This window comes from Mus caroli, unplaced genomic scaffold (genome assembly GCF_978045245.1).
Source record: "Mus caroli unplaced genomic scaffold, Mus_caroli_1 scaffold_9, whole genome shotgun sequence".
NCBI lineage: Eukaryota > Metazoa > Chordata > Mammalia > Rodentia > Muridae > Mus > Mus caroli.
The window spans coordinates 37,259,015-37,272,571 of record NW_028227264.1 but is presented as its reverse complement, the minus strand read 5'-3'; the positions used below and the strand labels follow the sequence as shown (position 1 = coordinate 37,272,571).

General features: G+C 41.2%; 1 protein-coding gene across 1 annotated transcript in view; it reads right to left on the bottom strand.

Annotated features, from left to right (window-relative positions):
* The window catches only part of Lama4 (laminin subunit alpha 4), a 146,397-nt gene that overhangs the window by 107,539 nt on the left and 25,301 nt on the right, over positions 1-13,557 (bottom strand). Inside the window, exon 2 of the mRNA XM_021173805.3 lies at positions 266-367. Coding sequence (XP_021029464.1) covers positions 266-367 — 102 coding nt within the window. The remainder of the gene's footprint in view (positions 1-265; positions 368-13,557) is intronic.

Sequence of the window (13,557 nt, the reverse complement as noted above, 5' to 3'; positions counted from 1 at the left end):
TTATGTAAGATGAAGCTGAGCACATGGCTGACTGTATATTACAGAGGAGTCTGGAGGGTGGGGGCCTCCTCTGTGTATTGTCTCCAAGCCACTACCACTAGTCTACGGCAGGAAGCCAGCTGCCAGGGGAGGGAAGACAGCATCCTCCTGGAGCACACGGGGCCGCTTCCAATCAGAAGGCGTTCACACAATATGTTTTATAAGAAAAATGGAAATGTAGAAAAGAGCTTGATTGACCGTTTGCAGCTGCATGTCCCTGACTTACCAGACAGAATCCGGAGCCATCCAAGCACTCATGGGAATTGCCATTACAGTCACAGGGTGCACATTCTCCTGACAGTGTGCGGAAGAATCCAGCGTCACATCTCTGAAACAGACAGTGACATACATTTTCATTATTGGGAGGATGTATTCTGGTCAACTTTTGTGGAGGTAAGTAATAAGAGATGTTTATTAAGTTAAATATTCTTAACAAAATGCCAAATGTGGGCTATTTGTAAGGCCATTCATCGACAGACAATTACACAATCTTCTTTGTTATACAATTACTTTCTTTTGTTTTTTTTTTCCTGCTTTACACCAGAGGAACACTTTTGTTTTGTTTTGTTTTGTTTTGTTTTATGAGACAGGGTTTCTCTGTATAGCCCTGGCTGTCCTGGAACTCACTTTGTAGACCAGGCTGGCCTTGAACTCAGAAATCTGCCTGCCTCTGCCTCCCAAGTGCTGGGATTAAAGGCGTTCACCACCACACCTGGCTAAGAGGAACACTCTTAACACCATTCCATCATTATAAGGAACAAGGAGAAGGTGGTCTTAGGGGAGAGAGAGAGAGAGAGAGAGAGAGAGAGAGAGAGAGAGAGAGAGAGAGAGAGAGAGAGAGAGAGAAAGAGAGAGACCAAGGGAGACAGACAGAATTTTCTAGTTTTTCAATGCAAAGCAAAATCAGACATGACTGGGTTTTCCTCAAGGTGGGAAATTGTATTATGCCCCCTATAATAGTTCCTGAATGATGGACTATGATATAACAGCTTAGAGGTGTGCCTTTCATAAGTGTGAGCTATATCGGGGCAGGTAGGATGCTCAGTGGGTAAAAGTGCTTGCCATGAAAGCCTGGTGACTGGAGTTAGATCCCCAGAACCTACAACTCAGGTAAAGGTAGAAGAAAAAAAAATGACTCCACAAAGTTGTCCTCTAACTTCCATATATGTGCCATGTCATATGTGCCCTTCCCCAACACATACACACACACACACACACACACACACACACACACACCTACAAAAACAATGATACTGAGTACAAACAAGCAAGAAGCCCTCCATGTATTCAGGCTGGGACACTGTGGAGGTCCTCGTAAGGAAGTTAATGAGGTCTTATACTAGTCCAAGCCTGTGTGGGTTCTGATCACAGACTTCACAGATTTTCATAATTCGTGAAAATACATTATTTTTCTTCATTTGGGTGATGAACCTCAAGGAAGCTAAGTGACTTGTGGGAGTGGGAAACCATCAGGCAGTGCATCCGTTGACCTATACAACAATGAGCTCCCCCATCCTGCTCTTCCCTGGTGTCACAGGTGCCTCCAGTGGAGGAACACTATGGCTTGGCCACTATGACTTGTGACCAGGCTTATAGACATATAGTTCTTTATTTTCTGGGATGTCTCAGTGGTGCTAGGCAAAATGGCATCACAGGCCTGAAAGCAGACTGACTGCTGCAGAGTTCCAGACAAGTATGAATCTAAATAATCCATTCTCAACCTGTGGGTCTCCATTCCTGTGAGAGTCAATTGGCCCTTTTACAGGGATCACCTAAGACCATTGGAAAACACAGATATTATATTATGACTCATAACAGTAGCCAAATTACAGTTATAAAGTACCAAATAATATTTTTGTGGAGGTGGTGGTGTGTTCATCACATGAGGAGCTGTATTGAAGGGTCCCAGCTTTAGGAAGGTTAAGAGCCATTGTTCTTAGATTGTTTCCACAGACTTAAAGAGAACATTTCACAACACATCCCACATTGACCAACTGTAGTTTGAACTCTCTTGGATACCAGGACAGTTTCACTCTATCTGGCTGGAGTCCCTCTGACAGTTATGTGAACCCATTTTTTATTGTTTTCTTTTCTCTGAAAATATAAACAAGTAATTTACAGCATAAAACTGCCAAGCTGGCCCCTAAAACTAAAATTTAATATGTTCACTTGAAGAAAGTTCAAAAGATAATAATGAAATTTGTCCATGATGTAAAGTCAAAGAAATTTTACCCAAGTGAGAGAAAGTATGCTGAGGGAGACCACTTAATTTAGTATGTGAGTTTGTAGTAGATGGTAAGACATTCATTCCCTTGGTCTCTCCAATCTGAGAGGGAAGAGAAAGATATTAAAATTGCCACATAAAGGACTTGACTTAGAACATTTGATTTCACATGGTTTTTAACCTCATTACAACATACACGTTTTTACTATGATGCAGTGTGGCAGGATTTTCTCTGTCCAATTACATTAAAATATTAGTGCAGCAGGAGGCCTGTGATTGGACAGGGAAAGGGAGGTGGAGCTAAGAGTTGCAGAGACAGAGAGTGACTTGGGAGAGAGAAGAAGGAAGCAAGTTGGAGGATGGACAGGATGATCCAGATTCAGCATGGCTTTAAATAGCCACAAGTAGATATGTTATTATATAGGGATAGAATTATTGGAATAACTTGTCTAATCTAGGTGGGCAGCTTTTACTTTTATCAGTTTGGCCCTGAAATTATTGTGTGGTCATCCTGTGAATTGAGAATTTATTGATATATAAATCTAAACTATAAGCTTTAAGAGTTTTGTCTTACTGGCTTATTGGAAGGTGGGACCGCTAACCACAGGAGTTTATGGCTGAGAAGGTATGGACGGCTATGAGACAAGTAAACTGGAGCTGGGAAGACTATGTGATCAGTTGCTGCTGAGGCTAGTCTAGAGGCAGAGGTGGCTGACTGCCACCAGGGGCAGAGAGTAGCTGGTTCAAGTGCAGGAACTTGCCGTACTCTTTTTAATATTTCCTGCAACAATGCAGCATATAGGCAGGTGTGTGTGTGTGTGAGATGCCAAAGCTTTTAAGTTCAGACTCCATTTTAGTGAACCTGACCAGAGTTTAAACTCAGGTAAACTAACAGGCATTAGTTTCCAAGTGGTTTCCCAATACCTGAGCCTAGCTCCAGTCTCTAGACTAATCCCCAAGACCAGAGTTTCCAGGTTACACTCTCAACAAGACCAGTGTCTCCAGGTTATTCCCCCAACAAACCTGCACCCCATGTTACAAGCCCACCCCTTGCTTATCTACCACCAATGCAGAGGGGAACAGAAGTTAAGTTTATGAGTCCCAGCACCAGCCAATTATATTAAAGGCCACAGTTAAAGGCCATAACTTTCCAATTACATGCTTGCTCATGGACTCCCTGCTTGCTTCTTACTATAAAGCCCTGCCCCAAAAGACATTTGGGACTCTCAAACCACCAAAACCATGCTGAGTGATGGTGGTGCATGTGGGGGATGGTGGTGCAAGCTAGCTTGAATAGAATAAAGACCCTGCTGTGAGTTGCATTAGACTGGCTCCTGTGTGTGTTTTGGGGGATCACTAACATTTCCCTAACATAACATGTGTAACTGCAATGTTCATATTCATCTTTGATTGCTGTTGATAGATACCAGGCTATAGATTTATATCTACATACACGGCAAAGATAGTCACCTGACAGTAGGTAAAATCCCTATGTGTGGGGTACATTAAACTTAGCTACTTTATTTAAGATGACTCCTCCTTAAGACTAATAAAAATTGATTTGATGGCCCCCACATATGCTGCAGTTTGCAATTTTCAGGGTCTCAGTTATAATAGGAACAGCTGACAGTAGTGAACATCTGAATATAAATTAGCTTGGTAGCTTCTAAACAGCGGTTCCTGGGTCTATAGCTGAACATATATTATGGTCATCTGGGGAGCTTCATATTCAACTCCTCTGACGTCAAAGCCAAAGGATTCGTGTATTATTAATAAACACATTTGTATTTTTAAATAATTTCAGATTTACAGGAAAAGTAGCTGAGATGCATTAAAAACAAAACAACAACAAGAACAAAAAGACCTCACTCAAAGATTCCGACATTGGAGCTAGTGGAAAGATCTCAAGAGCCGCTGTGTTTACATGACTCGCTCAGTCAACGTGTGGAGATTTGAACGGTTTAGACCCAAATAGCTGGGGCATATGGGCTTTTGGAAACTCAGTGACATACATTCCTAATCCATCCTTTACCCTTGCCTAGGGCTGAATTGGTCTTTTTCAAAAGTCCAGTCACCACCATTGCCCTGACAGGACCATGTGAAGGAGAGAATCATACTGTTTCAAGTTTAGGAGGGGAATCCAGTCCAAGAGTTTATCATTATCCATTTATCTGCTCCCAAGGCTGAGGCTGTGACCTTGGGTGAAGGATGATCTGTCTTTAAGATAACTAACTCTATGAGAGACAGTAAAAAGAAGGGAGGCAGGGAGAGGGTTATGTTGAGCAGGCATTTGGCATCGTGCTGACAGGGCAGGGAGAACCTAGTAAATTCCTTTGCTTTTGGCTTTGTCCACCTAAGAAAATTATGTGTTACAATTCCTGTATCCAGGCAGGAGTTGTTTTAGAAACAAATACAAACAGACAGGTGAGTGGAAGCCTGGGTGTGTGGAGATTCTGAGGCCATCGTTTGGGCATATGTACTGGGTGTCTTCCACCTTGTGTTACATAGTCTCAGAGATTCCCTCAGATGCAGTTAGAGCAAAGCAAGTTTACAGCTGTTTTCTTTAACATGGAAATGTCCCATCATGTTTTACATAAGTCCCAGATCTCTTTATTAAATGTCTTCTTGTGCTGGGCCACGCCTTTAATCCCAGCACTCGGGAGGCAGAGGCAGGCAGATTTCTGAGTTTGAGGCCAGCCTGGTCTACAAAGTGAGTTCCAGGACAGCCAGGGCTATACAGAGAAACCCTGTCTCGAAAAAAACAAAACAAAACATAACAAAAAAAGTAACTTAAATGTCTTCTTGCAAGTCTGTAGGATCTAGCAAAACATAGCTTTTATAACATTAAAACATAACCATTTCCAAGGACGAAGGCGGAACTGTAATTCTTAGTGTTGTTCCTGGATAATAATTGTCACCCACTGTGCCATGGAGGGGCCTGTGGAAAGATAATGGTCTTCCTGTAAAGCAAATTCCTATCTCTCTTTTTTTCTTTCTAGAAGATGGTGTTTTGGATGCTTTAAATTTCTTAACATTTTTGAAAATGTTAAATTTATTTTTTGTGTGTGTTTTGCCTGCATGTGTGCATGTGTACCACATGTGTGTCTGGTACTCTCATAGGTCCAAAAGGAGGTGCCAGATCCCATGGAACTGGAGTTATAGGTAGTTGTGAGGTACCATGTGGGTACTAGGTAGTAACTGGGGTTCTTTGCAAGAGGAACAAGTGCTGAGTGTTGAGCCTCCTGTGCATACTTTTAGATGCCACATTAAACTCCCTTTCCCAAGTGAGAAGACTTCATTACAGAAGACAATTAAAACAACACATGGCTGAACAAACTAAAATAATTCAGAGGGACTGGCCATGTGGCTCAGTTGGTAGGATGCTTGCTCAGCTTGTATGAGGCCTCAGATCAGATCTCTAGCATTGAATAACCTGGGCATGGTGGTGCTCATCTGTCATCCCAGGCTGGAGGTAGAAGCAGGAGGAGCCGAAGGTCCAGGTCATCACTGAGTGCACATTGAGTCTGAGTCAGCCTGAACTACATGAGACCCTATCTTAAGGAGAAAGAGAGAGAGAGGGAGGGAGAGAGGGAGATGGAGGGAGGGAAGAAGAGAGGGAGGGAAGAAGAGAGGAAAGGAAGGAGAGAGGGAGAGGAAGAGGGAGAGAGGAAGAGAGAGAGAGGAAGAGAGAGAGAGAGGAAGAGAGAGAGAGAGAGAGAGAGAGAGAGAGAGAGAGAGAGAGAGAGAGAGAGAGAGAGAGATCATGCAAAGGGTTTACATCTCTTGACCCATGGCCTGTAAAACATGAATAATCAGGATTACAACACTGAGTACTCTTGTTGAATTCAGTTCTTATCAATGACATTCCATGTTGTAAGAGGTTCAGACCTATCAAATCTTAATCTTTCTTCAGTAGAACATGCTGACCCCAATAACTAATTAAATTGAATGTTTAACTAATTGAACATAAATGTCCATAAAGTCCAAGTGTAGGTCATGTCCTACACTTTTCTCATTTTAGCCCACAGTAAAGCAAGCTCCGTTATCTTCATTTTACAGTTAGGGGCTTTGTGGTCTTCAGGGCTTTGTAAATCAGCTAAATGAAAAAATGCAGATAAGAAATGACAGACTTGGGATTTATAATCTTTGTTGTATTTTTTTTTTTAGTAAGTTTGAATGACTATTATGTCACTAACGAATTCAAGTAAGCCTTCCTTTCTGAACAATTTTGTTTGCAAATTTTTATTACAAGATTGGCTGAAATGAATAAAATATGTAACACTTCTCCTTTACACTCCAAAGAATAGTCTTTAAAAAATAAACCTAGCGTTTAAAAATATTTAGGTTATTAATATGTGAAATAATTGAGTGGCCAAATTTCCCTTTAAAGCAGTTTTTACAGTTACATGGTCATTTTGACCATCTGCTCTCTACTGAATCACTTGTAGAACTTGTGTGTGCTGATATTGTTGTTGTTGTTTTGAGACAATGCACTCTTGCCTGTCCTGGAATTCACTATGTAGACCATGCTGGCCTAAACTCAGAGAGCCCTATCTGCCTCTGCTTCTCAAGTTCTGGGATTAAAGGTGTGCATCATGATCCCCAACTCTTTATGTTTCTTGATAATTAATAGGCACCCTTATTATAGATTTATAAGCTATATTATATATACTCATATATAATTATATATGTATATATAATATAAATATAAGAAATAAGTATAATATAATATATAATTACATAGAAATATAACAGATAAATATATTTTATATATTATGTATAAAATAAATATGCATAAATCTAAACATGTATATATAAATATATATTATATTAAATTTATGGTATTATGGCTCTATTAAGGTTGGACTAATCAATGTCATTTACTGCTGCCAGTGAAGAATAGGAGAAATAGTTTCCATTTGCTTACGCTGTCATTTGTGTGAGGTCTGTCTTGGGGTGACAAATCAACCAAGGTATGCATACTTATTTAATTTTCCATTTATAAAAATTGGAATTAGGTGGAGGGAGGAGATGAGCTGTGATTTCTATCCATGGCACTTATCCTTAAAGGAACTGGAGGTGACAATCTATGATGCCATTATAGATGCTATTGTTTCCAGAAGTCATCAATTCATGATATCAATTATTTAGTAATGGGATTACAATGAGTTAAGATGAATTTTAACATGCAATGCAATGCCATTTGGACAGCTGTTTTCATTCTTACTCTCACTTGAACAAGTCTCCTTGTGGACAATAACACTCATTCATATACTGTAGTGGTTTTACTAGGTTTGGCTCCCATAGAGTCACATGTTTGGATGTTTGGCCCACAGAGAGTGACACAATTAGGAGGTGTGTCTTGTTAGAATAGGTGTGGCCTGGTAGGAGGAAGTGTGCAGCTGTGGGGGCGGGCTTTGAGGCCTTAGGCTCAATATCCACTCAATGTGAAGGAGGGGAGTCTTCTTCCTGGCTGCCTTCAGATCAAGATGTAGAACTCTCATCTCCTTCTCTAGTACCATGTCTGCCTGGATGCTGCCATCATGATAGTAATGGACTGAACCTCTGAAACTGTAAGCCAGCCCCAATTAAATATTATCCTTCATATAAAAAGGTTGCCTCAGTCATAAATAAATGTAAGAAAAAACAACTTTAAAGCATTTTCTTTTGAAGAATAGTTCAGTCTGCATCCTTCGGGTGTGGCAAACTTGTAAAGTATTTGGAATTATTACACAAACCAGGTACCTAGCTAAATACTAAGATTTCATGTGAAACATTCATGGAAACCCCACTGTGCCTCCTAAGTACGTCACAGGGGAGTAAGTTAACTGACCATAGGCATCACTTCTGCCAAGACCTAAATATCTGGAATCTTCAGAATTTCTATTGAAAAGTCTGGTGAGTAAATAATTTAAATGCTCTAATGCAGCCTCTTGAGATCTAAAGTCCCTACTTGCCCATTTAAAAACAACAAAGCGGCAAATTGATGGGATTTGGGAAGAATGTGAAGGGGCCAGCTGAGGATAGGAGACTCATCTTGAGATCTCTAAGTAGATGAACCAATGACCTGAAGGGGCTGAGATAAGAATCTCCAGCTGCAGCAAATGACAGTGAATTGACGATGATAAAAATCCAATGACAAAGTTCCTGCTCTCCAGCCCTGGTGCCTATGCTCAAAGGATGTAGCCAATAATTGCTAATGACACTTGCATGGTGTCTGTATCCAAGGATCTCCAAACATTTCATAAACATCAGCATGACTTCATCTCCCTTCCTGAACTAGATGTAGACTTCTGATGCATCCCTTTTCACTGCGATTAAGAGACTTGAAGTAGAAGTCTAAATGTATTCACTGGTATCCAGAGTTGTCCCTAGTTTCTGCTTAGGTCTTTGTATGCATATAGCAAATCTATTGTCTTGTTTTCAGCCAACAATGTTTTGACTCTAATTTCAGTGTTAATGAGCTCTGTTTTTTTTTTGTTTAAATATTCAAATTATTTTAGGAAATGTATTAGCAGCAGCAGCACAAAAATAAATAAAGAAAACAAACAAAAAGCAAAAGGAACCAAACCTAAGCTCTTTCTCCCTCAGTGGGATGAAACTCTAACTCAAAGTCTCTGTGCTCCTTCACAGACCAGTTTGCATCTGCTTACAACATGGACTGAAGAATGAGATAGCTCTGTTTATGAAGAACTAGTGGCGTTCGATACACCTGCATGTATTCAATCACATCAATTTAGATTTGGCAGTAGAGGAGTGACTCTAGGAACAAACTAATAAACAAAGAGGAATTTTATAGATTTTTATTGTTGTTTATAAAAACAAAACAGAGAAATATCAGCAATGGGAAGCTGCTCCAAGTCAAGCAACTGACAATTTTTGGTTCTCTGTATCTTTTTGTTCAGATGAGGTTCAATGTGTTCTTATTTTTCACATATAAAACCATTGGCATGGTACCAGACGGAGTTATAACTATCTTCTGCGATGTGTTCTGCAAGAAGTTGGAGGGCTGATTGATTGTACTTGAATCTGGAGCAAATTACCCACATATCCTCCCTTGGGTGTTTCTAAGCACTTGTTTGTGTAATTGAAATTCCCTGCATCTTAATAGGTGAAGTTAATTTTTATATTCTGACAGTGATTTCACCATTGCTTGATTAGGAGAGTGGTTTCAACATTCCTCAGAGATATTTTTGTTTTTCATCTCAAAGGCATTTTGTTCTGACTGCCACAGCAAAACAGAAAAAGTGAATATAGACATCGGAACCTCCCAAGTGGTGCTTAGAGCTTCATGTTTGAAGTTTAGGGCCCATGATCACAAAGCCTTCTCTAGTTCTCAAAGCATTCTAGCTCTCAGTTTCACGAATGAGATGTCGACAGTGATTCAGAGGCCCAGGAACTCGGATCTTAAGCCATGCCCTTTGGTTAGTTGAATGAATACAGTTACTGTGTCATTCCTGCTTGATGTACGTGTCTATTGCTCAACCTTCTTGGTTTGCTATTGGGTATTCTCACTGTTGGAAACCACTGATCCCCTTCCAGATTTCAAGGAGCTGCCATCTGTACCTTATGCATCAAATATGTACTAGGACTACAGACATCAGTAGATCCAGGCTCTGTTGAAATAAATAGTCCTCTTTATTTGTAGAGTTGAAAGGATCAAGCAAGAAGCTCACAGCCCCTACAGCTAGGCAGATTTTCCACTTGAAGTCCTTGATTTGGGATGATTGTGTTCATTAATGAACACTTCTTAAGACTTCTTTCTCAGAACATTAAACTACTTTATAGGTTGCTCATCTGTAGTAGTGATTGACACTTAAATAGGTAATGAGGGTTTAGGGTTTTTTGTTTTGTTGTTTTGGTTTGGTTTGGTTTTTAAGTAAGTCTGCTAACATCTGGCTCTCTGCTCCAGATTCTGGTCATTTTTGCCCCGTGTAACTAGCTTGTTCTTCTCACTCCTTGCCTTCTGGGTCTTGATTACACAACTTAGACTCTGCCAATTTTTTTTTATTTAATCTGAAGACTGACTCAGGCTTACTTAACTTACTAGGGGCAAGGGCTGTGGACACACTTCCAAGAAAGGAAGAAATTCAGCCTTCAGGGCCAGCTATAAGATCACAAAGAAAGAATGAACAAGTGTAGCCATGCAGGGGATTTTGATGACTTCTTCGCCATTTATAAGGAACCATACGGCCAGATGACAAGCACTGCTGCCATCTGCAACCTTTTTTTTTTTTAATTATGAATAGCAACAACTAATATTTACGGACAGATGCCAGCACTGAGCTAAGTGCTTTTTATGGATCATTCAATTTAATCATTACCATTTAATGGTCTGCAGTCTTGGACATGGTTGCCTAAATTACCTCTTCTTTTTACAAGAAATTGGGGGGTTGGGTTGTTATGAATGAGCAGGGCGTTCCCTCAGTTTTCTCAGGCAAGGTTTGGTATTGAGCAGCAATGCTTGCTTCTGCCGACATTACTTTTGTGTTGAGGATGCTCTGTACCTCAGAGTTCCTCACCCAGATTCACTTGAGAGGCCATTCAGAGAGGGGCCAGGAAAGATTCCCCTTCCTCGTATTTCTTTTTTTCTTACTGGTTCACAGACCACTGAAGACATGCTGCTGTGAATTTATAGACAGAAGAAATGAGCCCCAAACGTCTGTCTTCTCATCACATAATTTTGCCTTTTTCAATAGAAGATAGAGGCTACTGGATATTCCACTTTTTTCTTCTTCTAATTACTAGAAAGCTAAACCCCTTTCTGCTCTGGCTTTTCGACTGATCAATTTATCACCCTCTCCTGCATGTGAGTCTGGAGAAGCTACGGAGTTGTGGGGAGAAGGCCTGGAGCAAGAGTGGGTCTAGGCATATCCAACCCCCAAATTCTCATCCTAAGGTCAGCAGGAGTAGGATGGCTCCCCTCACCTCCAGGCCTGTATGTTCTAGTGCATGTAGCCCCGTGCTTCCACCTTTGCCCCACCAGAGGAGGTCAAGTAGCCAGTAGCCAGGATAAACTTCCTTTCTGCTTATAAGGTTATGTCCAGCAGCACCTGGAATTCTTCCTTATGCAAATGAGGCATCCTCAACATGCCCTGGCCCTGGCTAGTGAGGCATACACACTCTAATAGCCACTACTCAACCCTCAAAGGTTTAAATAGCCTTTGTTCCCCTGTTAAAATAAGCTGTCTCCCTGAAACCAGTCTTCTGAGAGTCTGTTCTAGTGTCCTCACTCACTGCCTGAGGTCTCCAACCCCCAGCTGTTTCCTGCCTTGCCTCCTTACTCAGGATTTATCAATCCACTGGTTGTGACTGGGGAAGGACACTCCTCCCTCTTCTTCCCCCATCCCTTTTTCCTTCCCTTCTCCTTCCTACACTATCTCTCTTAATCAGCTTTCTATTACTCTAACAAAACATCTGAGTAACTTAAAGTAAAGTAAGGAGGAAAGGCTTGTGGTTTTAGAGCTTTCAGTTCAAGGTTGCTTGGTCTGCGGTCAGAGTCTGAGGCAGAAGGAGGTTTGTAACTTTATAGCAACCAGAGAGGTGAGGAGAGGGAGAGTAGAGGGAGAGGAGAAGGGAGGGCACCTGGGGTTCAAATACTTGTCTCTATGACCCATTCTCCAATGACCTGAGTTCCTTCTCTACAGGTCCTACATCTTAAAGAGTATACCACCTCCCAGTAGTGCCACAGCTGGGGAAATTTTAGCCATAGCCTTTGGGTAGGCACTCCAGATTCAAATTTCAGCACCCTCCATCTCTTCACGATGGTGGTTGTGCGAGGAGACAGAGTGCACACAGATGCTGGGTCCTTTCTGGCTTCAGCTTCCAAGCACACCTTCCCTGAGCACTGCTTCTCTTTCATTTCCTCACTTGCCCAGACAACCTTCTCATGTGGATCCACTCACACTGGCTCTGCTTCTGTCATGGCAGTCTGTGCCTCTACCTGTGATCTGGCTTCTGCAGCCAATGAAGCACTAAGAGTGAAGACTTGGGGCTTCCAAGGCTTGGCTTCTGTGGTCCTATCTTCATTCCCATAGTCAACACTGTTTAATTGTCTCCTTGAGGTTCTCTCTGTCTTCTCTTGGGGGAAACTTTCTATTCTTGTTTTTCTATGATCTTTTTTCCACTTTACTTTTAGGGGGCAGCAGGGTGAGTACCCTTACTTTGTTAGTGCTTTCCAGGGTACCCGGCTCCCTCTTTTCTATCAGCACAGCTTTTCCAGAGGATGTCAAGTTCTCCCACAAGGACCCCAGTCTCCTGCATCAAGGTGATTAGTGAATCTCCAATCTCCAATCTAGCTTTTTTTTTTTTTTTCCACTACTGGCTGCTAAGACCAGGTCATTCTGTTCCTCTCCCACTTCTGTAGACATGTAGAATTTAATGTATCCAGTTCCAACATTCTCATAACCTTTCCCAAACCTATTTTCTTCCATCATGTAGGACCTGATAGAAGGAACTCTATCATATTATATTTCAGTTAGTATTAAAGATAAAAAGAATAAGGGATGGATTAATATTGCTAAATCACACACACATACTTTTTATAAATGTAATGTTTAGAAACACTTCCAAAAAATTTACACACAGAAGGGCAAAGACCATGCACTATGTGCTGCCTCCTCTTTGCAGTCACTGTGACGTCAACAGTCATTTCAAATCTGTGTTCTGAGTGCCGCGTAAGGGGGTGAGAGAACAACCCGAAGAAGCAAAGTCTCAGGATCTTGAACTGTTAGGAACTTGCTCTCTCAACTCATAGCCCCTGTGTGAGGATGAACAGCAACAAGTTCTGTCTGCTCATGCCTGTGCTGAACACACTGTACACCATTGACTGACGGTGGGATGGGCTAACTGAAGTTTATGTGTTTGCTGTCTGCTGACACTCAACAGTAGCTGTAGCAGTTGTCAGAATGGAGGCAACAGAAGGTTTGTCATGGAGGAGCATTTTGTCCCTGACATTGTTTAGAACAGCTGCCATATGTTCATAGCAAACAACAACAACAAAACCAGAATGGATTTCAGTAAGTTCTAATACAATTTTTAAATTCTCTTCATGCAAACATTCTTCATTGTCTTGTGGGGTAGGTAGTTCCCATCTTGTACCACCCTTTGTGCATTGTTATCCCATAGAATTAATGTTGTATCTCTAAAATACTTGCAATACCAGGGCTTAGTTCAGGAACTCCGGCATTTCTCCTCCCTTAACTCTTGTATTTCCCCCTCACACACACACACGCACCAGACTTTGTTCTTCTAGTTTACTCTTTAGATTAGAATTAACTTGTAAAAGATTACTT